The 26,606-nt window shown below is 45.4% G+C and overlaps 2 protein-coding genes across 2 annotated transcripts in view; one reads left to right on the top strand and one right to left on the bottom strand.

The window, feature by feature from the left end:
* The window catches only part of LOC105015094 (myosin-IIIb), a 42,309-nt gene extending 30,350 nt beyond the window's left edge, over positions 1-11,959 (top strand). Inside the window, exons 22-32 of the mRNA XM_029125170.2 lie at positions 307-398; positions 3,694-3,885; positions 4,063-4,184; positions 4,392-4,585; positions 4,732-4,821; positions 4,934-5,099; positions 5,775-6,122; positions 7,375-7,447; positions 7,714-8,376; positions 8,936-9,053; positions 10,657-11,959. Of these exons, the coding sequence (XP_028981003.2) occupies positions 307-398; positions 3,694-3,885; positions 4,063-4,184; positions 4,392-4,585; positions 4,732-4,821; positions 4,934-5,099; positions 5,775-6,122; positions 7,375-7,447; positions 7,714-7,721 (1,285 nt within the window). The 3' untranslated portion in view covers positions 7,722-8,376; positions 8,936-9,053; positions 10,657-11,959. The remainder of the gene's footprint in view (positions 1-306; positions 399-3,693; positions 3,886-4,062; positions 4,185-4,391; positions 4,586-4,731; positions 4,822-4,933; positions 5,100-5,774; positions 6,123-7,374; positions 7,448-7,713; positions 8,377-8,935; positions 9,054-10,656) is intronic.
* A 1,073-nt stretch (positions 11,960-13,032) lies between these two features.
* The window catches only part of arrdc1b (arrestin domain containing 1b), a 39,999-nt gene continuing 26,425 nt past the window's right edge, over positions 13,033-26,606 (bottom strand). Inside the window, exons 4-8 of the mRNA XM_010877949.4 lie at positions 18,593-18,747; positions 18,204-18,386; positions 17,839-18,015; positions 16,275-16,725; positions 13,033-15,341 (exon numbers count right to left, since the gene is read on the bottom strand). Coding sequence (XP_010876251.1) covers positions 15,277-15,341; positions 16,275-16,725; positions 17,839-18,015; positions 18,204-18,386; positions 18,593-18,747 — 1,031 coding nt within the window. The 3' untranslated portion in view covers positions 13,033-15,276. The remainder of the gene's footprint in view (positions 15,342-16,274; positions 16,726-17,838; positions 18,016-18,203; positions 18,387-18,592; positions 18,748-26,606) is intronic.

The following is a 26,606-nucleotide window of genomic DNA, read 5'->3' as shown; positions in this document are numbered from 1 at the left end:
AGGAGCATATATGGGGACAGGTGAATCATTACTTGTTTCAAAGCCTGCAAGCTAACCTGAGGTTATTTGTCAAAGTAGCCTTTGGCTAATGTCCAGCTTGATAGAGTAGTTTAAAAACAAACAGAATAGCTTGGTGGGCGAGATGCTACCTCAACAAACAGAATAGCTTTCTCAGAGCCCATTGGGAATTACTGCGATAACACAATCAAATCGTGACTACTAATTGGACATCAAAAAAAGGGAGATAAAAGGGGAATATTTTATATACTGTATATCTGAAATACACTTGCTTTCATTTTCTTTCAGCTCATCTCGACTGTTTTTTAAGTACTGGCACCAGGAGGAGTTAGCCAGGCAGTTGGAGAGGCTGGGCAAGGCTGCACTTGTCATCCAAAAAAGTAAGGGCCACTCAGACATCTGGGACATCATTTCTGTATCTCAATGGCGTCTGTGAGATTTTCCTGCTTTTTATCTCAAGTCCTGAGGGTAAAAACTGTTGACAGTTAAATAGACGTTTCACAATTATTGAAGTAAACACTGAAACAAAGCAGAACGTGACATGTCTGAACAAAAGTTGCAGCCATCAGCCATGTTACTTTCAGTTTCCCCTGCTGCTCTGTTTTTGTTGCAAGATGGAGGACGTCTCTGTCGTGCTGTATGGATGTGGATGTCATGTGTGGACCAAAATGTATCTTCCACATTAATACCATTTACACCGGCACCAAGACTTTAGCAGCAGATCCTTTAAGTCCTGAATGTTGCAAGTTGGGGCCTCCATGGATCGGATCTGTTTGTCCAGCACACCCCACAGATGCCCGATTGGATTGAGACCTGGGGAATTTGGAGGCCAAGTCAACACCTTGAACTCGTTGTTGTGCTCCTCAAACCATTCCTGAACCATTTTTGCTTTGTGGCAGGGCACATTATCCTGCTGAAAGAGGACAATGCCATCAGGGAATACCGTTGCCATGAAAGGGTGCACATGGTCTGCAACAATGCTCAGGTCGGTGGAACCTGTCAAAGTAACATCCACATGAATGGCAGGACCCAAGGTTTCCCAGCAGAACATTGCCCAAAGCATCACACTGCCTCTGCCGGCTTGCCTCCTTCCCATAGTGCATCCTAGTGCCAAGTATTCCCCAGGAAAGTGGCACGCACACACACCCGGCCATCCACGTGATGTAAAAGGAAACGTGATTCATCAGACCAGGCCACCTTCTTCCATTGCTCCTTGGTCCAGTTCTGATGCTCATGTGCTCATTGTAGGCATTTTCAGCAGTGGACAAGGGTCACCATGGGCACCCTGATTGGTCTGTGGCTACGCAGACCCATGCGCAACAAACTGTGATGCACTGTGTGTTCTGACACCTTTCTATCGGTACCAGCATTAACTTTTTCAGCATTTTCAGCTGTAGTTGTTCGTCCTTCCTTGGACCACTTTTGATAGGTACTGACCACTACAGACTGGGAACACCCCACAATGGCTGCTGTTTTGGAGATGTTCTGACCCAGTCGTCTAGCCATCACAATTTGGGCCTTGTCAAAGTCACTCAATCCTTACACTTGCCCATTTTTCCTGCTTCTAACATGTCAACTTTGAGGACAAAATGTTCACTTTCTAATATATCCCACCCATGATAATGAGATTATCAGTGTTATTCACTTCACCTGTCAGTGGTCATAATGTTATGGCTTATGTATATTATAATGTTATGGCTGATGTACAGGTGCTGGTCATAAAATTTGAATATCATCAAATAGTTGATTTATTTCAGTAATTCCATTCAAAAAGTGAAACTTGTATAATGTATACATTCATTCCATACAGACTGATATATTTCAAGTGTTTATTTCTTTTAATTTTGATGATTATAAATGACAACTAATGAAAACCCCAAATTCAGTATCTCAGAAAATTTGAATGTTGTGAAAAGGTTCAATACTGAAGACACCTGGTGCCACACTCTAATCAGCTAATTAACCCAAAACACCTGCAAAGGCCTTTAAATGGTCTCTCAGTCTAGTTCTGTAGGCAACACAATCATGGGGAAGACAGCTGACTTGACAGCGGTCCAAAAGACGACCTTTGACCCTTTGCACAAGGAGGGCAAGACACAGAAGGTCATTGCTAAAGAGGCTGGCTGTTCACAGAGCCCTGTGTCCAAGCACATTAATAGAGAGGCGAAGGGAAGGAAAATATGTGGTAGAAAAAAGTGTACAAGCAATAGGGATAACTGCACCCTGGAGAGGATTGTGAAACAAAACCCATTCAAAAATGTGGGGGAGATTCACAAAGAGTGGACTGCAGCTGGAGTCAGTGCTTCAAGAACCACCACGCACAGATGTATGCAAGACATGGGTTTCAGCTGTCGCATTCCTTGTGTCAAGCCACTCTTGAACAAGACACAGCGTCAGAAGCGTCTCGCCTGGACTAAAGACAAAAAGGACTGGACTGCTGCTGAGTTATGTTCTCTGATGAAAGTACATTTTGCATTTCCTTTGGAAATCAAGGTCCCAGAGTCTGGAGGAAGAGAGGAGAGGCACAGATTCCCCTTTTCTTGAAGTCCAGTGTAGCATTTCCACAGTCAGTGATGGTTTGGGGTGCCAAGTCATCTGCTGGTTTTGGTCCACTGTGTTTTCTGAGGTCCAAGGTCAACGCAGCCATCTACTAGGAAGTTTTAGAGCACTTCATGCTTCCTGCTGCTGACCAACTTTATGGAGATGCAGATTTCATTTTCCAACAGGACTTGGCACCTGCACACAGTGCCAAAGCTACCAGTACCTTGTTTAAGGACCATGGTATCCCTGTTCTTAATTGGCCAGCAAACTCACCTGACCTTAACCCTATAGAAAATCTATGGGGTATTGTGAAGAGGAAGATGCGATACACCAGACCCAACAATGCAGAAGAGCTGAAGGCCACTATCAGAGCAACCTGGGCTCTCATAACACCTGAGCAGTGCCACAGACTGATCGACTCCATGCCACGCTGCATTGCTGCAGTAATTCAGGCAAAAGGAGTCCCAACTAAGTATTGAGTGCTGTACATGCTCATACTTTTCATGTTCATACTTTTCAGTTGGCCAACATTTCTAAAAATCCAAATTTTCGGAGATACGGAATTTGGGATTTTCATTAGTTGTCAGTTATAATCATCACAACTAAAAGAAATAAACATTTGAAATATATCAGTCTGTGTGTAATGAATGAATATAATATACAATTTTAACTTTTTGAATGGAATTACTGAAATAAATCAACTTTCTGATGATATTCACATTTTATGACCAGCACCTGTATATTATATATTCTAATTTTATGGCTGATGTATATTCTAATGTTATGGCTGATCTATATTGTATATTATAATGTTCTGGCTGATCTATATTGTATATTATAATGTTCTGGCTGATGTATATTGTATATTCTAATGTTCTGGCTGATCTATATTGTAAATTATAATGTTCTGGCTGATCTATATTGTATATTCTAATGTTCTGGTTGATGTATATTCTAATGTTATGGCTGATGTATATTATAATGTTCTGGCTGATCTATATTGTATATTATAATGTTCTGGCTGATGTATATTGTATATTCTAATGTTCTGGCTGATCGGTGTAGTCGCCATGTTTGTCTCATTATTATCTCACATCCCCCTGTCCCGTTCCATCTTGTCACTGTGTGTTCCAGATTACCGCGCCCTGCGCTGCAGAAGGAAGTATCTGGCCCTACTGGCAGAGCTTTACCGACAGAGAAATGCTCAGAGAGAGAGGGAGGAGAAGGAAAGAGAAGCCAGGGAGGAGGAGGAGGAGGAGAAGAGGAGGAAGGAGGAACTGGAGGAGGAGATGAGGCGGCGACTCGACATAGAACAGGAGAACAAAAGTAAGGACTCAGTGGTTCTACTGCCCCCTTTCCTGACTGTGAGCCGTGTTCTGACCTTTCTGCAAACATTCTCTATACTTCTGTCTGCATGTTGACTAATGCATTTCATTACAGTCATTTTCACTGCTACTTTATCGGTTTCAAGTTAATGTGTGTGGGTGTGTGTGGGTGTGTCAGGGCCTGTATCTCCACCCGTGCCTCTACCCAGGAAGAAGAAGCCCCAGCCCCGGCCTCGCTCCATCCTGCCCCCAGCTCCCCACCTGGCCCCTGTCCCCCGGCCCCGGAGTAAACAGTTTGAGGTGAGCCCAGCTACACTGGTAACACGGTTTGGTTGAAGAGCAGCACTCATTGGTTTGGCTGTAGACAGCGTGTTGACTGACCTGGTTTCTTCTGACCCCCACCTCCCCACTCTTTGCCCAGACTTCCACTCCCTGTCCCTGACGACTATCCTGGACCCTTAAACTACCCTCAGATTGACCCTTTCCGCTTCCCTTTGTCTCCCCCAGGCCACGCCCTTTGACAACCTGGAGGTCCACATGGAACTGGCTGAGCTGATTGGCCAGGCAGGCGGAGAGGCGCGGGCCAAGGAGAAAAGCATAAAGAGGAGGAACACCATCCGTTGGTTCAAGGAGACGCAGGCCCGCAAGGTGGTTCGGAATGGAGCCTTCCCTTGCTGGTTCCATGGCATGATCTCACGCAGGTCAGACAGGACGCAATGCATGCACGCACGCAAAACACACACACGTGCAAAACACAGACGCATGCACGCAAAACACACACAAAACATACATACGCACACACTGAATTCTCAAATCTCACTGTGTGGAACATGTCTTTCCTGTCTAGACAAGCAGAGGACCTGATGACTGACAGGCCTGTTGGCTGCTTTTTGATTAGAGTTGGACAGAGTCGGGAGGGCTACACCCTAACATACAGGTATGATTACGGAGACTAACACATTCTCTACCTGGTGATACAATGAACCCCTAACCTCCCCGCTTGGCCCTAGTGACCCGTGTGCTTTAACCAATGACCTCTCCGCCATCAGGGGGGAGAACCGCTGCCGGCACTACATGATCGAGATGCAGTCCAACGGGAAGTATGTGATCCTGGGGGAGGACAAGGCCCACGCGTCCTTGACTGACTTGGTGCAGCACCACTGTCAGGTGGGCATCAAGCCCTTCAATGAGCTGCTCACCGTGCCCTGTGGACAGGTCAGAACAAACCCTGTTAAATACTGTGTGGAAATGTGTTGGCCCAGAGGCTGTTAAATACTGTCTGGAACTGTGTTGGCCCAGAGGCTTTTAAATACTGTCTGGAACTGTGTTGGCCCAGAGGCTGTTAAATACTGTCTGGAACTGTGTTGGCCCAGAGGCTTTTAAATACTGTCTGGAACTGTGTTGGCCCAGAGGCTGTTAAATACTGTCTGGAACTGTGTTGGCCCAGAGAGGCTGTTAAATACTGTCTGGAACTGTGTTGGCCCAGAGAGGCTGTTAAATACTGTCTGGAACTGTGTTGGCCCAGAGAGGCTGTTAAATACTGTCTGGAACTGTGTTGGCCCAGAGAGGCTGTTAAATACTGTCTGGAACTGTGTTGGCCCAGAGAGGCTGTTAAATACTGTCTGGAACTGTGTTGGCCCAGAGAGGCTGTTAAATACTGTCTGGAACTGTGTTGGCCCAGAGAGGCTGTTAAATAGCATGGGAACTTGACTTGAATACTGTACAGTAAGAGGGCATCATCCCTGTAGTCTCAGGGATGATGCCCTCTTAGTGAGCAGCCATATGGTTTTCTGAAAGCTTCTAGACAGTTTGTACAATTCCGCAATCAACATGAATGCACTGTACTAGGTTTACTACACACTAAAGTTATTTTGGTTTTCCCTGTTACAGACGTGCGATCAGAACACTGACTATGAAGACTTGAAGGGCCTGGACCACCTGACTGCAGCTGACCACAGGAGCCCTGGGTCTTGGGATGAGGTGGAGGAGGGCATGGCTGGCCCTGACCCAGTGCACCTTAAGCTACAGAGGCTCTTCATGCCTTCAGGCCAGAGCTCCAGTCTGGAAGCCCAGAGACCTCCTGTCCTCAGGCGGATATCTGACGGTAGACACCATGCCGAGGCTGGAGGAGCGAGGGTCAGAGACGGGGAGGGGGAGAGTCACCCCAAGAGCAGGCCCTTCCCTCGGCTGTATCCTTCCATCCGATTGGCTATGAGGGAGATCCAGCAGATTCAACAGGTGAGAGGCATAGAGGGAGGGGACTAGCGGAGGAGACTTAACATCTCTGTAGGAGCTGATCCATCCTCTCTCTGTAGGAGCTGATCCATCCTCTCTCTGTAGGAGCTGATCCATCCTCTCTCTGTAGGAGCTGATTCATCCTCTCTCTCTAGGAGCTGATTCATCCTCTCTCTCTAGGAGCTGATTCATCCTCTCTCTCTAGGAGCTGATCCTTCCCCTCTCTCTCTAGGAGCTGATCCTTCCCCTCTCTCTCTAGGAGCTGATCCTTCCCCTCTCTCTCTAGGAGCTGATCCTTCCCCTCTCTCTCTAGGAGCTGATCCTTCCCCTCTCTCTCTAGGAGCTGATCCTTCCCCTCTCTCTCTAGGAGCTGATCCTTCCCCTCTCTCTCTAGGAGCTGATCCTTCCCCTCTCTCTCTAGGAGCTGATCCTTCCCCTCTCTCTCTAGGAGCTGATCCTTCCCCTCTCTCTCTAGGAGCTGATCCTTCCCCTCTCTCTCTAGGAGCTGATCCTTCCCCTCTCTCTCTAGGAGCTGATCCTTCCCCTCTCTCTCTAGGAGCTGATCCATCCAAGTACTATGATGAAACCATCTCTCATGAGGACCGCCACAGGAAAAGAAGATGCAGAGTGAGAGTGTTCATTAGAGCTACCAGCTTCAGAAACTGGCAATGAATTGCACCTCAAAATGCAGCCCAAACAGTAACGCTGCAGTCTGTTGGTTGTTTTCATAGGTGTCTAGAGGAGGATTTTGGGGAGAGAATGTTGGCCCCCCCAGGTGGATGTCTGTCCCCAAGTCTGCTGAGGGGGTCTGGTTCACACTCTCCCCTCTGACCCGTCATATAATATAGCATCTGTTTGTGTATGATTCAAATGCTTTTCAGACCAATTATCTTAATCAACTTATTGATTCATAATGGTTGATTGTATATTTCTGCTTCATCCTTTGAGAGGCATCTGATTTGCATGGTTTTGTAACAGTCCCAAATAAGTTCTCAACTTTTATGGAACGTTAATGCACTACAAAAACACTTCCTTATTCACTATTGTGAAATGTGTTTTTTAAATCAAATCCAAACCATCCCAGATGGTTTCGTGGCCTCAGGGTGGATTGTAGGATCTTAAAGAAACAGATTATCAGAATACAGAGCAAAGGTGACAAGATTCCCACTCTGGTATCTTGCCCCAAGCATTCAATCCATCTGCATTTACCAAAGAAACCTGAGTGTATAATGTCTTCTGGGTTTTGTCTCTACAGCACTTTTCTGGTGGTCAGGATCAGATTCCTTCGGTCTCTCACAGTGCATCCAAACCAGCTTGGAGCAGGACAGGTAGGTTATAGTTCTGACCTGCAGGACTGGGTTAGGCAGGGCATAACATTGTGTCTTATATTCAGTCATCCAGAATCATGTCAGCTCTGTTCATGCACATTTCTTTACTTATAACCCCATCAAGCCCACACACCACTGTGATGTGCCTGTTTAAGTTTACATGCCTTTGTTCTTACATGTATTTTTAAGAACACTCCCTAAAGCACATTTCAGTATTCAGCCAAGCAGCAGTTCAAAATGAATTACGATACTTTTGTCTGTTGCAGATTCGTAACTCATGGGAGAGTGGGAGTTCATTCAAAGCTGCTATTTGTTGTTCTTGCCGAACTCCATGATTTACCTAGACCATATTCGGTCTAAGGTTTTATGAACAAATTGGAAGGAGATTCATCCTTGTTTACTAGTACTTTTTATGTTTTTATTTTACAGCAATTTTTATTTAAGGGTATTTTTGTTTCTGAATGTCTTGTTTTTTATTTTTATTTAAATGTAAATTATGCAGTGGTAAGTTTTACAGTTACCAATTTAGTGAATACATTTGTTTAGAAATGTTTTATCTGGTTCTCTCAGATTTTTTTTACTTGATAATAAAAAAACATTTAAACATACTGTATCACTTTGACTCTAAATATTAGTCATCAGTGAGTTTTTTTTCTTTTTACATTAAAGAATCAGCCAATAGTTGTACCGACCTGTTGAGAGGAGGGGTTTGTCATTAACATATATTTCCAGCCAGTAAGCACATTTAGTGTAGTTGACATAAAAGAACTGGCAAACGTGAGTCACACACTTGTACATACAGTAGATGAAAACCAACCAGGTTTGACTGCGGCATAGATCTAAATAAACCAGATACTGGACCCTACACTCCTTGATGGATCTCCGGGTTTTGGCTCTCGTGCTGTTTGTCACCATCTACTCCGTCCAAGGTAATGATGCTGTAAAATGTATTGTTATACTCTGGTCACAACTCTTGTCCCAGTGGAGTGTGGTCTTACAGGTTGATTGTTTGACTGATTATATTGATAGGTTTTTGCTCCTTATTCATCAGAATGATCATGTACATTCTAGATATATTGTGGTTTAATTTATGTATTCCACTGTTTTAAGTTATGTCAATTGAAATCCAACTTTCATTTACAATGCCCTCCTGGCCAAGGACAGGAAAACAGAAACCTCAGAAATAATTTTAAACTAAAATATCAACATTCAAGGGAAAAAAAGTCATCAAATGACAAAATATAGTGTGAATATATACAGATTTTCTCTGCTCAGCAGGTATGTTAATCAGATAGCAGTTAGGAACGAGGAGTGGTCTGGCTTAAACTTTAGACGTATGACTATACAATGTAAGTGAGCAGTCCAGCAGCATAAAGGAATTTGTTGTTGACAAATAAAGTGGTTATTTTCAAGGGAAGGGTGTTCTAGGCAAGCAGGTTGAGTAGTTTCTTGGACATTGTCACTCATTTTTTAAATTAAATCTTTCAGGAGCATTCCCAAAATGTTGTGCTCAGACATCCATGGCAGTTTCTCCCCACATACTATATCATGTGGAGCGATATCATTTCCAGAACAGCGGTGGAGTATGTGAGATCGATGCCCTCGTGTGAGTCCTGTAATGTACAATACATTAGGCAAAATAATACAATATACATTGCAAACACCGAAGGTTGCCCGTTTCATTTTACTACACAAACACATCAGTAAGGTTAGACTTCAACCACCACTAAGCACTTTTCAGAAACAAGTTTTACTGCAGATGTATACAGATTCTAAAGCAAGTGTCATATTAATGTTGCAGAGATATAAAATACTACTTTGAACATTATAAACTCAGATAAAATATACAGTGGGATAACAAGTGTTTGATACACTGCCGATTTGGCAGGTTTTCCCACTTACAAAGCATGTAGAAGTCTGTAATTCTTATCATAGGTACTCTTCAACGGTGAGTGACGGAATCTAAAACAAAAATCCAGAAAATCACTTTATGATTTTTAAGTAATGAATTTGCATTTTATTGCATGACAATATTTGATTCATCAGAAAAGCAGAACTTAATATTTGGTACAGAAACCTTTCTTTACAATTACAGAGATTGTACGTTTCCTGTAGTTCTTGACCAGGTTTGCACACACTGCAGCAGGGATTTTGGCCCACTCCTCCATACAGACCTTCTCCAGATCCTTCAGGTTTCAGGGCTGTCGCTGGGCAATACAGACTTTCAGCTCCCTCCAAAGATTTTCGATTGGGTTCAGGTCTGGAGACTGGCTAGGCCACTCCAGGACCTTGAGATGCTTCTTACGGAGCCACTCCTTAGTTGCCCTGGCTGTGTGCTTCGGGTCGTTGTCATGCTGGAAGACCCAGCCACGACCCATCTTCAATGCTCTTACTGAGAGAAGGAGGTTTTTGGCCAAGATCTCGCGATACATGGCCCCATCCATCCTCCCCTCAATACGATGCAGTCGTCCTGTCCCCTTTGCAGAAAAGCATCCCCAAAGAATGATTTTTCCACCTCCATGTTTCACGGTTGGGATGGTGTTCTTGGGGTTGTACTCATCCTTCTTCTTCCTCCAAACACGGCGAGTGGAGTTTAGACCAAAAAGCTCTATTTTTGTCTCATCAGACCACATGACCTTCTCCCATTCCTCCTCTGGATCATCCAGATGGTCACTAGCAAACTTCAGACGGGCCTGGACATGAGCTGGCTTGAGCAGGGGGACCTTGCGTGCACTGCAGGATTTTAATCCATGACGGCGTAGTGTGTTAATAAATGGTTCTTTGAGACTGTGGTCCCAGCTCTCTTCAGGTCATTGACCAGGTCCTGTCATTGACCAGGTCCTGTAGTTCTGGGCTGATCCCTCACCTTCCTCATGATCATTGATGCCCCACGAGGTGAGATCTTGCATGAGGGCTTCTTAAAAAAAAAACTAACAGGTCTGTGAGAGCCGGAATTCTTACTGGTTGATAGGTGATCAAATACTTATGTCATGCAATAAAATGCTAACTAATTATTTAAAAATCATACAATGTGATTTTCTGGATTTTGTTTTAAATTCTGTCTCTCACAGTTGAAGTGTACCTATGATAAAAAATTACAGACCTCTACATATTTTGTAAGTAGGAAAACCTGCAAAATCGGCAGTGTATCAAATACTTCTCCCCACTGTATGTCTGGAATGCCAACTGTCCCTCTCCTTGTACTGCAGATTACATGCCAATGGGAAGAAGTACTGTGTCGACCCAAAACTGAAGAATGTCCTGAAGAAAGTCAAGCATGCTCGGAGGAGGCATAAGCGGATGTCGTTTGTGAAATAAGAACGCACGTGCTGCACAGTCTCTTCAGTGCAGCCACCTTCAAAACGTTGAAAAATGGGTTTAAGTTCTCTTTTTGTCGATTGACACAAAACAGTTTAACCTTATAATATTCAGACTAATGTTCAGACAGATTGTTGCAAATGCCATGACTAAAGCAGACTAAATAATTAGATCTTCATGCAAATTTCTATGGAAATGTTTTCTATGTTAAAGAATGTAAAACAAAAGTACTGAATGCAGCTTTGATCTCAGAAATAGGACTGATTGAAATAATAATTGTGATATTTAATTTACCCCAATATTACACTATTAGTCAATGGAAATGTGGTGAATGACCAGCAGTAACCATACTAAACTAAATGCACATAGATAGAATAAACACTATTTGTCAAACCAATCAATTAACAACTTGATTTTCAGTTTTCAGTGTCTTCACAACATTTCCACACATGTCTGTGACACTGTCTTTTTTCAATGTTCTATACAGCTTGAATGCTGACACAAAACATTTTGAAACTGTAACTGGTTAAATACAATTATAATTTTGAAAAAGTCAGACTCAAGAACATTCATTCTGGCATTACAAAATGTAAATAGGATCATTTTGATCTCATCTAAATTAGTTGAAATGATAGGAAATTAATTGTCACAGATAATGGGACATCCAGGAACATGCCCACAGCTGGCAGAATCCAGTGAAGAAGCTGAATGTATTTCTTCATATACGCGCACCCACACACACTCTCAATTGACTCCTCCTCAGAAAGAGAATGTCAAAGGGGAGGGAAACAATACCCACATCAAATCACTCCCGTAAGGAAACTATCATCTGGCAGCTGAATTTATCTGCTTTGTTTTTTTGAAAGCCCTGTCATTTTGTCCCTGAGCCAGACACCCTAATTGCTCCCAGTCTGTTGCTGTAAACAATCTTTTTTCTTTTTTTTACGTAATGACATTAAACAAAAAAGGGGAGATAAAATATTACACTTTTCTTTGTAGAAAACACACTTTTGTAGAAAAAACAAGCAAAAGAGGAAGAAATAAACATTTATCAAGTATCATGCAAGTTAGATCGCAGGAACAAGCAGTGGAGTGCTGTGCCCTCTGCAGTTTCATATCTGTCACAATGGAAATGTATCAAGAAAAATCCTATGTAATCTCATTTTGGAATAGTAAAATCTGTAGAAAATCTTATTTGAATGTGTGTGAATTTATTCCAAGCAAAGTTCAAATGCCTAGTTTCTTGCTTTGATGCATTTGAAGCATTCATTGAACAAAAGTTTTAGTTCTTAAATGAGATGAGGTTTCTGTTGGTATTTGAAAAAAAGCTATTGTTATATGAAGGTTTCCCCTCAGATACCAATTTTAATGGTATACACCAGGGCTATTCAATTCCGGTCCTGGAGGGCTGAAACATTTCTTGCTTTATCCTGTACTAATAATATGGGACTGATTCAGACCTGAGATGTCAGGTGAAGGCAATCAACTAGCAGGTAGAACCAAAAACTAGAAGTGTTTCAGCCCTCCAGGACCGCATTTGAATAGCCCTGGTCTACACTCTTCCAAGCATATCAAGTGGGTAGGATTCCTTTTAGTTTGTCTTTCAGAAGGGAAAGATTTGCTTTGGGGAAGAATATACTGCTGGGTATTTGGTGCTTACTCTAGGCCAGAGTCTAGACCAGGTGTATTCAGGTTTTCTGTTCTACCTCATTAGCCAGTGGAAGTGGCTTTGAAGGTCAGTGAAATACCCCTGGTCTAGATGTTGGCCCTAATAGTTTCTTCCATTAGAAAAGATCCAACAGTTTAGAATTAGCATGACATTTGAACAGTATCCACATGACACAGATTATGGAAAATTATTTGGTATTATATTGACCTTGCAGATGATATTGCCTCAATCCCAAAGCCAGTGGACCATATCCCTGTGAGACAAGGGAGGCTGAGACATTTGGCCTGTTTCTATGGAAACAGGAAGGGTGTCATTGCAGTAAAGCATGAAATTGTGAGCTAGGAGATGATGCCACAACATTCTGGTTCCTCCCATCAATATGGCTATTGGACAGACGTGGACTGCCGAGGCCTAAGGAAGGTGGCTAAAGAATAATATAATAGACACAAGGCACTTAGGATCGGCAAAATCATACACAGAAAGTACCAGGCTTATAGAAGTGGTTGATGGTATTATTCACTTTGAGGCCACCTTTAATTTATAACTTCATACAACCACTTCTATAGCATTTTCCTTCAAAAAACCAGTACGAAAGACATGGGGGATGATACTTTTATTTGTACACTGTACAGTTTGGATTTACAACATTTTCAATTATTACACCGACTGACCAGGGTGCTAGTATTTAATCTCTCAAATTGCTATGATCAGCACTGGAAAAGTGTTTATAAATAGAAAAATACAAAACCACACACCCCTGACCTTGACTGTTCAATGGAAAACAATTATGTTCATAAAGCTATAATTCCTGTGGTGAAGAGAAATAAAACCAGTGGGACAGAACTCATAAAGGCAGCATAAAATAACTACATAAGATGCTGCAACAATCTTGGAGAAAACAGAATTGCTAATTTGTTGTCTTTATTTTTCAAGCATAAAAAAAGTAGAGCTAAAATGTATTGAGGAAAACCCTCACGGTTTTCACAGCTACATCTGGATTAAGCCAGTGCATGTATCACATGCACTGGCTTGTGGTGACTAAATTAGAAAAACAGGGAGGGCTGCAAAAACACTCCCAATATTCTCCTAGACAAAGATGCTATTCCAAAGTACCGCCCCTGGATGTGGACTACAGATTGCAGAGTAACTAGGATCATGTAGTTAAGGCTTGGGTTAACAGCTCTTAGTAAATATGTACATGACAATATGTTAGTTCTAGTATTACGTTCAGTGATGTAAAACCAGTGTATTCTGAGAACATGGTAAATACAAAATGTATACCTTAAGCAGTGGTCTGAATCGCTGCATTTCACCTGCTCTCTTTGTTTCTGGCAATGAAGACTGAAATCCCCTAGGCTGAGGGGGAAATCGCTCTAAGCGTCTTTCTACAGCAGGTGCCGAAGTTTGGATTAACAGAATTGTGTGACGCCACAGAAGCCAGAATGAGGTTGGAACAAACACAAGAAGGACATACAAAACAAACACCCGTATGAACACATGGTGGACAATCTGGCCGGATGTCAAACTGAGCTGTCTAACGTTATCAGAGACTCTAAGGGAACACCCACACACAGACCGCTACAACATACACACATCGACAAACAACACTAAATATGTACATGCACAGTCTCAAACTGTCAAAAAGTGCTGTCTTGTGCTCATATATTTCACACTGCTAGTTTCGCACCAACAAATGTGCACACTGCTAGTTTCGCACCAACAAATGTGTCGTCGGCATCAAGTGCCACTAAAAGAGCAACAGATACCCTGAAGACGGCTCTCTTCTTCAACACAGTAATACAGGTAGAACTGAAGGAGTTAAGGCCACGTGGGGAAAACCAACAGATCTCCATTCATCCAGTGTAAAAAATACCAAAGAAAAGCTGCTTTGCACCAGATGTCATGAATGCATATCACCTTTTTAGGTCAGTCCCCCTCTATACAGCCAATAATACAATGTCCAGCTTGTCTGTTTCAAGATGATGAGGAGTGACAAGGTAAGATTCACATTTCAGGAGCTCCACAGGTTGTTCTCCTCAGCACTCCAGTGTTGGGCTCAATCCTCTGCTGTTAATGTCCACCAGGGGGTAGATCTGATTAGGGCTATGTCACCCATACTGATCCCATAAGAAGACGTGGACTGTGATGATAAGGAATTACCGTAAAATGCACAGTTTGGAAAGTATCTAGAATAAAGGCCAGCTTTTGTTTTTGTTAAAAGGATTTTTTTTTAAAGGAGACTGCAGGCCTACAACGACATCAAGGCATCACAGATGCAAGAATATTCTCATATGCAAAAATGCTGATTATCCATTAGCGGTAGGGCTCAATTCAATCAAACCTGCTTTGCAGTATTTAAGCAGTTGCTCTTTTCCCCCAGTCAATTCTACTCACAGACTGGTCTTGAGTACGTTATAAAAACCTACACGTACAATAAAGTCGACTTCCTCAGATATGCTTTAACTTTCCAGAATAAGAGGTTTGTGGGCACAGGATGAATATTGGAAAAAAGAAAATACATCAATATTGCTATGATGGGTTTCTATAAATCCTGGCCTAAACTTCTGAATGCTCAAACCATGGAACATCATATACATTACAGTATATGACTAAACGAGGCACAATGAATATCCTCTCTCATTCTATCTATAAAACAGCAGGTCCTTTTAGCCGGGGATTTAAGGGGTAGAAACAATATAAGACCCAAAACAATCTGATGTCCCTTTAGGAGAACATGTCCACAGGAATTTAGGAGAACATGTTCTGAGCATGCTAATCAGAACGCTATTGATCCTTTTGGGAGTGTCGCTGTGGTTCCGAGCTGCATTCTGTTCAGTCTCCACTAGGGCCTGCTGTTGTTGAAGCTGGAGTTACTGCTGCAGCTCTCCTCATAGGTGGGAGGGGGTTCTGGAAGACACCGGAAACCCCCCACCAAAGAAAGAGTCAGACATTATTGAAGGCCATTGTGGTTCAGTCATCACATTATTGAAGGCCATTGTGGTTCAATCATCATCGATCATCAAGTCCTGACAGTCTGTAGAGTGGATTGCTTAAGTAACCACCCCCCCCCCCTTGAATTTGGCACAAGAAATCACATAAGTAACTCTGTCATGGATGTAGCACAAAATTCTGGGCCCTGTCCATAGGCGGTCTCTGAGGGCCCTTCCCCACTTTATTCAAGATTCAAAAATTTTTGAGGGCCCCTCTACACATTAGGGCCCTATATACTTAGTACCCCTTTTCCCCCCAGTCCAACGCCCCTGACTCTGTCCTGAAATAACACAGAATTACACTTCCTTTTAAATGACTACCATTTCCTCCAAGTCTTAAGATTGCATTAACAACACAGAACTGAGTGACGGCCTCCCCATCCTGTAACATGGCGGTGGTGGAATTGTAGTCCAGGATGCTTGACATTGGCAAAGACTGGGGAGTTTTTACCATAAAAAGAAACCGGATGCAGGATCCCAGAGGAAAACCTGCTTTAGTCTGCATTGTTTCCAGACACCAAATCTACACAGGCTCTGCTTACTAAGAATGCAACAAGAGTTCCAAATGTCCAATATACAGTTCTGAATAAAATCTGTTTTTTAATTTTTTGCCATAAATGCCAACCGTCTTGACAGAACATGAATTGTTTTTTAAAGAATAATGGAAAGAATATTTCACAATTCATGTGTGTAAAGACTTGAGAATGTTTATCTAATGTAGACCAGCATTCACATTTTTCATTTATGAATATAAAAAAAAAATATATAACGTAATCTGGTGTTAATTTGTAGTCTAGAAACTCTCCTGGCACACTGTGTGTTGTGTGCTGAAGGCGGCAGGTAGACTCACCATGGGGGTAGTCCCAGGCGCTGTACTCAGGAGGCAGGACGAGAGGACAGGACGTGGGTACTGGGGTTGCGTTTCCCTCCGTAAAGAAAGGGATGGTGGCCCCAGTAGACACACAGAAGAGGGCTCCCGAGGGATCATGGGCATGAGGCTGGCTGAGGAGGGACGCTACGTCTGGAGTGTTTCGGGGTGCACTGGGGGACATGGTGGGGGGCAGGCCCGATTGACCATGCTGGGAGTGACTCTTAGTTGGGATCTCTTCGTTGACTTGACCCCCAGCAGCCAACTCCTCCAGGTCAACCTCGGCTGGGGGTGCGGTGGGGGTAACCCCGCCCGGGCTGATGGCTGTTGGAGCCAGGTTTGAGGGCACAGGCCGTGACGGAGTTAAGTTGACAGCGATGTTCCCGATGTAGATGGGTAAAGTGACAACCACCTCGGGGGACTTCAGTGACACCTGGAGTCGCCACAGAGACAAAATGTGTTTATATAGCCTGGCATCCCAACATGTATGTACTGTACTGACAAATATCTATTTTCCTTTAAGTATAATAACAAACACAGGTTATAATAATAAACTCTGTACTGCTATAGCATGGGTTTAAACCCAGCACACTGCGCTTTCAACTAATTGTAATGCTTTATTACACCGAAGTCTGTCAAATAAAGCATTAAAATTCCAGTAAAAATAAATATATACATGTTAAAAAAATCTCTCTCTTCAGTAAGTGAGATGATTGAATGTCATCTGCCTCAGGGGTTTGAAGGTGAACGGCAAAGCACAGGATAGATGAACCACCGTTGCTGGTTCTGCCCGGCAGGCCCCCCTGTCTCCATTACGATACTCTTCCCCTGAACTTATTACGGGGGCTGTCACAACTTAATCCCACTCTGCCATTTTGTCCCCAAGAAGGTACACCATATCATTTTCATGATACAAATGTTCTGTCTGTCCTGTTTTCCAGCCCCTCAGGCTTATGCATTGGTAGATAATTATGTGCCTTGTCTCAGGTTAGTTAGTTCTTGGTCTGTTGATTGTTGGTCTGACTGTCTGCCTAACCTACACGGGACAAGAATCCATGACTCTCGCCTTCGCAATTTCTTTCCTGCTTAACTGTTTGAGACAATACATGATATGCTTACAGTACATTCTTAACTCTGTTACACAGGCCTCAAGATTACTTGGCTGGACGACCCCTAACTGACATTTTCATTTATTTCTGATTTGGTATTTTGGAATGACAGCTGTTCATCCGAATGTCTTAATGCACCATTTGGCCTTTAAAAGGCCATGTTCTCATAAAAGCTCCATGCGATATAAGCAGAACTGGAGAGGCCACCTCTTGGACATCACTTTAGGTTTATTCTTATGTTCTTGTCTTCCTCCTTTGAGGAGTTTTATGTATGTTTTTTTCTTAAATAAAATATATTTGATTGACTGATTAGAACGGTATGAAAAACCGTCTGGTGTTACTAAGACCGTAAAATACATCCTGCAAAACTCCTAGAAGTCTGAAATACCACTTGTACACCTCATCCATAAGAGCACTTGGTTGTGGGTGTTACTAACCTGTATGAAGTAGTCAATGTCAATGAGGCTGCAGCCAGCCAGTGATGACTGGGGGAGGGGGGGTACAATAATTTGCTCCCGCCACTCAGCATGCTTCCCCGCCTTCACTCCTGCTCCCTCAACCTCCACTATGGTCCGCAGGTCATACACCGCCCGTTTGGTCTTATAGGTCACTTTCTGATCAAATCAAGGGAGAAGGAATGAAGCACACCAACACACTGAGGAAAAGAATCCTCCCTTACAGCGTTTTCCCAAATAGACTAAACAGTACAGTAGATCAGCATTTGACCATAAACATGTAAAAGAGCTCTGTAAGACAAAATATGAATGCCAGCACATGACAGATTTAAGAGGTATTCTGGTACCTGTATGAGGCTGGCCAGCACATAGCCCGTGTCCCGGCCTGACTTGTTATGGATCTCAGTGGCTAGTCTGATGACTTGGCCTGGGGTGTACCCCCTCAGATCACTGCAAGCCTTTAACATCAGGGTGCCGGTCTTCACCAGGAGGTAGCTAAACTTCTTAGTGGTCACTGCGTAACTGGGATGCTGTGGAAAAGCCGTCACAGAATGGGTAAAGCAAGCAGTTCCAATGGACGGTCGTCAGAGCATAGAAACAGAGAAATAAAAGCAGGGAATAGAATGTGACCTTTAATAAGAGGCAGTGGTTCTGCTTTCTTTGTTTCAGTACACAGTCTATAGCCAACTCTCTTGTACACAGTCTATAGCCACACATTTGTATTCTATTTCTTTACCTCAATGTCAGGGACTTGATTGAGGTTGAGCAGATTGAGAAGGTAGAAGGGCCTCTGGGTCTTGTAGTCTTTGGAGAAGCGAGGTGTATCTATGACGGCTTTCACACGATAAACAATCTTCCCAAATGGCCCTTCAAAGGAGGTCGGGGCAGCACCTGAGTTGGGCAGCGATGAATACAGGTATTAGACAGAGAACATTTGACCACAGAGAGTTTAGGATTCTAATTTCAGATATTACACTTGGATATTAATAATTCACAACATCCACTGCTACTGCTTATTTTACATACACTGAACACTGTTGTTTCATTTCTTAAAAGCCTATGCTGTTTGCGAGTGATACGTAAAAATGTGATGAGATTCTGAATAAAACAGGCACATAGTCAAAAATGGTGTTTGGCCAGTGTGTGTGCTTCATCAGAGGAGGGCCAGTCAGTGTCAGTCAATGCCTAGACACACACAGTAACCAGGGCTGCTAGCAGTGCTGTCACTAAGCGTCTGTGCTTAACTGTCTGATAGGAACAAATCCCCTTCTTACAGGATAGAAGGAAAAAAGGAGTTTATATACAAAAAGACAGAGAATAAAGGATGAGAGATGAAGGGAAACGGAAAAAGCTAAAGGCAAAACAACAATTCTGAGAGGATTGAAAGAAGGAATGGTTAAGGGCAGGATGTTCTGGGCAAAAAAATAAATCAGCAGATACAGATATTGATGGAAAAACTTTGGAAAACAAATCCCCAATATCCCCTTCATTAATTTACAAAAGGTCTTAGTGTGTTATAGATATTTTTATACTGAACATCCAAATACTGTATTTAGCTCATGCCTTAAGTCATGACAGGTGCTGAGATATTCAAATTGGAATGTATTGTGCCCAGTGTCATGCTTCGGTTTACCCTGGAATACAGTAAACTTCTGAAGGTCTCTCTGTGGCTCAGGTTCTCAATATTCATCTAATTCTGCCCTATTCTCATCCTCATTTAAATGATAATGTCAGAAAGGGGGGCTGCACAGGGGAATTGCCTGCTGTCAATAAGGATTAGTGAGGAGCAGCAGTCCGCGTGCAGATTTCTTGGCAACGCAGACACAGGCAGGCACTTGCCCAGAATGAACCGATTGTCAGGACAGCGTGTCAGACTGGCAGCAGTTCACACTGGTCAGGACTGGAGGGCACTTGTCTGACTGAGTTTATAGGCCTGATGACACAGGCCAAGCACTGACGGGGGGCACTGACACAGGCCAAGCACTGACAGGGGGCACTGACACAGGCCAAGCACTGACAGGGGGAACTGACACAGGCCAAGCACTGACAGGGGGCACTGACACAGGCCAAGCACTGACAGGGGGCACTGACACAGGCCAAGCAATGACAGGGGGAACTGACACAGGCCAATGATCCCATGATGTAATGATCATGTCTTCTGCTGCTGAAGAATGAGGGGTCTTCTGTAGAAGCAATGTGGCCCATAGGACACTTGGTTTCTGTGCTAGATTGTCCATAAGACAAGAAGAGAGTGATCTTGGTGTGGAAGTGTGGTTGGAAGCTTGTGGTGGAGCTTAATAGTTCTGATGGTTGGTGGAGCTTGATATTTCTTAAAGGATTTTTGATTGGTCATCGCATGAGGGGAAAGGAGCAGTAAATACTCAAAGTTCCTGAGGTGGGTGGTGATTTTTGCTTCTTGGCACAGAGTTAAAGCCCATAATGGAAGGATCAGGACTCCCTACATCAGGTCAGAGAACAAGGCGGTGTGAAGCTGTCGAGGTCAGTTTAAATGGATGGATTGCAGTACAGGAGGCAGGATGGACTTCAAGAGGTATTGACAATGAGGATCCAGATATCCTCAATTTTCGAGAATGCGAATTTAAGTCACAGGAACACAATATCATTTCAGTCGTACAAGGCCATCACGACAAATGCTGTGAAGGTTGGTCGGCTGGATTCTAGATGGTCTGTCAGTGGGTAACTTGGGATCCTGGATATAGTTGGAACAGTATAGTGGTTGCTGCATGAGGCCTTGTGGTGGCGAGTCAGCAGGTGGCGATGGGGTGGTGAAGCTTCACTTCTGGGCCACCTGACTTGAACGGTCCCTGTAACGGGGTGGAGGACGTTGGAGGACAAGAGAGAATCCACCTCCAAGCCAAAGGGCAGGGGATGGAGAGAGACAGGGAAGGCTGAAGCAGAGGTGGAGGCAGCAGACGTGTCCTGAGATCTGGAAAGAAGAGAGAAGGACGGAACCATCTGGAGGTCATTGTGGGTCTCTCTGGGGGTGGGGAGGGGGTAGATTACGGCTGGTGGGCACAAGGAGGAGATGGCTGTAGGAGCTATGTTTTTGGCATCCACAGGAGTAGGCATGTCCAGCTCGGATCCCGGCTTGAATGCCAGGTCTTTGTTCAGGTATGGAAAACAGAGGACTGAGATAGGGGTGATGGGACCTGTGTTCAGGTATGGAAAACAGAGGGCTGAGATAGGGGTGATGGGACCTGTGTTCAGGTATGGAAAACAGAGGGCTGAGATAGGGGTGATGGGACCTGTGTTCAGGTATGGAAAACAGAGGGCTGAGATAGGGGTGATGGGATCTGTGTTCAGGTATGGAAAACAGAGGGCTGAGATGGGGGTGATGGGACCTGTGTTCAGGTATGGAAAACAGAGGACTGAGATGGGGGTGATGGGACCTGTGTTCAGGTATGGAAAACAGAGGACTGAGATGGGGGTGATGGGACCTGTGTTCAGGTATGGAAAACAGAGGGCTGAGATAGGGGTGATGGGACCTGTGTTCAGGTATGGAAAACAGAGGGCTGAGATAGGGGTGATGGGACCTGTGTTCAGGTATGGAAAACAGAGGGCTGAGATGGGGGTGATGGGACCTGTGTTCAGGTATGGAAAACAGAGGACTGAGATGGGGGTGATGGGACCTGTGTTCAGGTATGGAAAACAGAGGACTGAGATGGGGGTGATGGGATCTGTGTTCAGGTATGGAAAACAGAGGACTGAGATGGGGGTGATGGGACCTGTGTTCAGGTATGGAAAACAGAGGACTGAGATGGGGGTGATGGGACCTGTGTTCAGGTATGGAAAACAGAGGGCTGAGATGGGGGTGATGGGACCTGTGTTCAGGTATGGAAAACAGAGGGCTGAGATGGGGGTGATGGGACCTGTGTTCAGGTATGGAAAACAGAGGGCTGAGATGGGGGTGATGGGACCTGTGTTCAGGTATGGAAAACAGAGGACTGAGATGGGGGTGATGGGACCTGTGTTCAGGTATGGAAAACAGAGGACTGAGATGGGGGAGATGGGACCTGTGTTCAGGTATGGAAAACAGAGGGCTGAGATGGGGGTGATGGGACCTGTGTTCAGGTATGGAAAACAGAGGGCTGAGATGGGGGTGATGGGACCTGTGTTCAGGTATGGAAAACAGAGGGCTGATATGGGGGTGATGGGACCTGTGTTCAGGTATGGAAAACAGAGGACTGAGATAGGGGTGATGGGACCTGTGTTCAGGTATGGAAAACAGAGGGCTGAGATAGGGGTGATGGGACCTGTGTTCAGGTATGGAAAACAGAGGGCTGAGATAGGGGTGATGGGACCTGTGTTCAGGTATGGAAAACAGAGGGCTGAGATGGGGGTGATGGGATCTGTGTTCAGGTATGGAAAACAGAGGGCTGAGATGGGGGTGATGGGACCTGTGTTCAGGTATGGAAAACAGAGGGCTGAGATGGGGGTGATGGGACCTGTGTTCAGGTATGGAAAACAGAGGACTGAGATGGGGGTGATGGGACCTGTGTTCAGGTATGGAAAACAGAGGACTGAGATGGGGGTGATGGGACCTGTGTTCAGGTATGGAAAACAGAGGACTGAGATGGGGGTGATGGGACCTGTGTTCAGGTATGGAAAACAGAGGGCTGAGATAGGGGTGATGGGACCTGTGTTCAGGTATGGAAAACAGAGGGCTGAGATAGGGGTGATGGGATCTGTGTTCAGGTATGGAAAACAGAGGGCTGAGATGGGGGTGATGGGACCTGTGTTCAGGTATGGAAAAAAGAGGACTGAGATGGGGGTGATGGGACCTGTGTTCAGGTATGGAAAACAGAGGACTGAGATAGGGGTGATGGGACCTGTGTTCAGGTATGGAAAACAGAGGACTGAGATAGGGGTGATGGGACCTGTGTTCAGGTATGGAAAACAGAGGGCTGAGATAGGGGTGATGGGACCTGTGTTCAGGTATGGAAAACAGAGGGCTGAGATAGGGGTGATGGGATCTGTGTTCAGGTATGGAAAACAGAGGGCTGAGATGGGGGTGATGGGACCTGTGTTCAGGTATGGAAAACAGAGGACTGAGATGGGGGTGATGGGACCTGTGTTCAGGTATGGAAAACAGAGGACTGAGATGGGGGTGATGGGACCTGTGTTCAGGTATGGAAAACAGAGGGCTGAGATAGGGGTGATGGGACCTGTGTTCAGGTATGGAAAACAGAGGGCTGAGATAGGGGTGATGGGACCTGTGTTCAGGTATGGAAAACAGAGGGCTGAGATGGGGGTGATGGGACCTGTGTTCAGGTATGGAAAACAGAGGACTGAGATGGGGGTGATGGGACCTGTGTTCAGGTATGGAAAACAGAGGACTGAGATGGGGGTGATGGGATCTGTGTTCAGGTATGGAAAACAGAGGACTGAGATGGGGGTGATGGGACCTGTGTTCAGGTATGGAAAACAGAGGACTGAGATGGGGGAGATGGGACCTGTGTTCAGGTATGGAAAACAGAGGGCTGAGATGGGGGTGATGGGACCTGTGTTCAGGTATGGAAAACAGAGGGCTGAGATGGGGGTGATGGGACCTGTGTTCAGGTATGGAAAACAGAGGGCTGAGATGGGGGTGATGGGACCTGTGTTCAGGTATGGAAAACAGAGGACTGAGATGGGGGTGATGGGACCTGTGTTCAGGTATGGAAAACAGAGGACTGAGATGGGGGAGATGGGACCTGTGTTCAGGTATGGAAAACAGAGGGCTGAGATGGGGGTGATGGGACCTGTGTTCAGGTATGGAAAACAGAGGGCTGAGATGGGGGTGATGGGACCTGTGTTCAGGTATGGAAAACAGAGGGCTGAGATGGGGGTGATGGGACCTGTGTTCAGGTATGGAAAACAGAGGACTGAGATAGGGGTGATGGGACCTGTGTTCAGGTATGGAAAACAGAGGGCTGAGATAGGGGTGATGGGACCTGTGTTCAGGTATGGAAAACAGAGGGCTGAGATAGGGGTGATGGGACCTGTGTTCAGGTATGGAAAACAGAGGGCTGAGATGGGGGTGATGGGATCTGTGTTCAGGTATGGAAAACAGAGGGCTGAGATGGGGGTGATGGGACCTGTGTTCAGGTATGGAAAACAGAGGGCTGAGATGGGGGTGATGGGACCTGTGTTCAGGTATGGAAAACAGAGGACTGAGATGGGGGTGATGGGACCTGTGTTCAGGTATGGAAAACAGAGGGCTGAGATGGGGGATGATGGGACCTGTGTTCAGGTATGGAAAACAGAGGACTGAGATGGGGAGATGGGACCTGTGTTCAGGTATGGAAAACAGAGGGCTGAGATAGGGGTGATGGGACCTGTGTTCAGGTATGGAAAACAGAGGGCTGAGATGGGGGTGATGGGACCTGTGTACAGGTATGGAAAACAGAGGACTGAGATGGGGGTGATGGGACCTGTGTTCAGGTATGGAAAACAGAGGACTGAGATAGGGGTGAAAGGACCTGTGTTCAGGTATGGAAAACAGAGGGCTGAGATAGGGGTGATGGGACCTGTGTTCAGGTATGGAAAACAGAGGGCTGAGATAGGGGTGATGGGACCTGTGTTCAGGTATGGAAAACAGAGGGCTGAGATAGGGGTGATGGGATCTGTGTTCAGGTATGGAAAACAGAGGGCTGAGATGGGGGTGATGGGACCTGTGTTCAGGTATGGAAAACAGAGGACTGAGATGGGGGTGATGGGACCTGTGTTCAGGTATGGAAAACAGAGGACTGAGATAGGGGTGATGGGACCTGTGTTCAGGTATGGAAAACAGAGGGCTGAGATAGGGGTGATGGGACCTGTGTTCAGGTATGGAAAACAGAGGGCTGAGATAGGGGTGATGGGACCTGTGTTCAGGTATGGAAAACAGAGGGCTGAGATGGGGGTGATGGGACCTGTGTTCAGGTATGGAAAACAGAGGGCTGAGATGGGGGTGATGGGACCTGTGTTCAGGTATGGAAAACAGAGGGCTGAGATAGGGGTGATGGGACCTGTGTTCAGGTATGGAAAACAGAGGGCTGAGATGGGGGTGATGGGACCTGTGTTCAGGTATGGAAAACAGAGGGCTGAGATGGGGGTGATGGGACCTGTGTTCAGGTATGGAAAACAGAGGGCTGATATGGGGGTGATGGGACCTGTGTTCAGGTATGGAAAACAGAGGACTGAGATAGGGGTGAAAGGACCTGTGTTCAGGTATGGAAAACAGAGGGCTGAGATAGGGGTGATGGGACCTGTGTTCAGGTATGGAAAACAGAGGGCTGAGATAGGGGTGATGGGACCTGTGTTCAGGTATGGAAAACAGAGGGCTGAGATGGGGGTGATGGGACCTGTGTTCAGGTATGGAAAACAGAGGACTGAGATGGGGGTGATGGGACCTGTGTTCAGGTATGGAAAACAGAGGACTGAGATAGGGGTGATGGGACCTGTGTTCAGGTATGGAAAACAGAGGGCTGAGATAGGGGTGATGGGACCTGTGTTCAGGTATGGAAAACAGAGGACTGAGATGGGGGTGATGGGACCTGTGTTCAGGTATGGAAAACAGAGGGCTGAGATGGGGGTGATGGGACCTGTGTTCAGGTATAGAAACAGAGGACTGAGATAGGGGTGATGGGACCTGTGTTCAGGTATGGAAAACAGAGGGCTGAGATGGGGGTGATGGGACCTGTGTTCAGGTATGGAAAACAGAGGACTGAGATGGGGGAGATGGGACCTGTGTTCAGGTATGGAAAACAGAGGGCTGAGATAGGGGTGATGGGACCTGTGTTCAGGTATGGAAAACAGAGGGCTGAGATAGGGGTGATGGGACCTGTGTTCAGGTATGGAAAACAGAGGGCTGAGATAGGGGTGATGGGATCTGTGTTCAGGTATGGAAAACAGAGGGCTGAGATGGGGGTGATGGGACCTGTGTTCAGGTATGGAAAACAGAGGACTGAGATGGGGGTGATGGGACCTGTGTTCAGGTATGGAAAACAGAGGACTGAGATGGGGGTGATGGGACCTGTGTTCAGGTATGGAAAACAGAGGGCTGAGATAGGGGTGATGGGACCTGTGTTCAGGTATGGAAAACAGAGGGCTGAGATAGGGGTGATGGGACCTGTGTTCAGGTAAGGAAAACAGAGGGCTGAGATGGGGGTGATGGGACCTGTGTTCAGGTATGGAAAACAGAGGACTGAGATGGGGGTGATGGGACCTGTGTTCAGGTATGGAAAACAGAGGGCTGAGATGGGGGTGATGGGACCTGTGTTCAGGTATGGAAAACAGAGGGCTGAGATGGGGGAGATGGGACCTGTGTTCAGGTATGGAAAACAGAGGGCTGAGATGGGGGTGATGGGACCTGTGTTCAGGTATGGAAAACAGAGGACTGAGATGGGGGTGATGGGACCTGTGTTCAGGTATGGAAAACAGAGGGCTGAGATGGGGGTGATGGGACCTGTGTTCAGGTATGGAAAACAGAGGACTGAGATGGGGGTGATGGGACCTGTGTTCAGGTATGGAAAACAGAGGACTGAGATGGGGGAGATGGGACCTGTGTTCAGGTATGGAAAACAGAGGGCTGAGATGGGGGTGATGGGACCTGTGTTCAGGTATGGAAAACAGAGGACTGAGATAGGGGTGATGGGACCTGTGTTCAGGTATGGAAAACAGAGGGCTGAGATAGGGGTGATGGGACCTGTGTTCAGGTATGGAAAACAGAGGGCTGAGATAGGGGTGATGGGACCTGTGTTCAGGTA

The sequence above is a fragment of the Esox lucius genome, chromosome 14 (genome assembly GCF_011004845.1).
Source record: "Esox lucius isolate fEsoLuc1 chromosome 14, fEsoLuc1.pri, whole genome shotgun sequence".
Classification (NCBI taxonomy): domain Eukaryota; kingdom Metazoa; phylum Chordata; class Actinopteri; order Esociformes; family Esocidae; genus Esox; species Esox lucius.
This window is presented reverse-complemented; position numbering and strand designations above follow the sequence as displayed.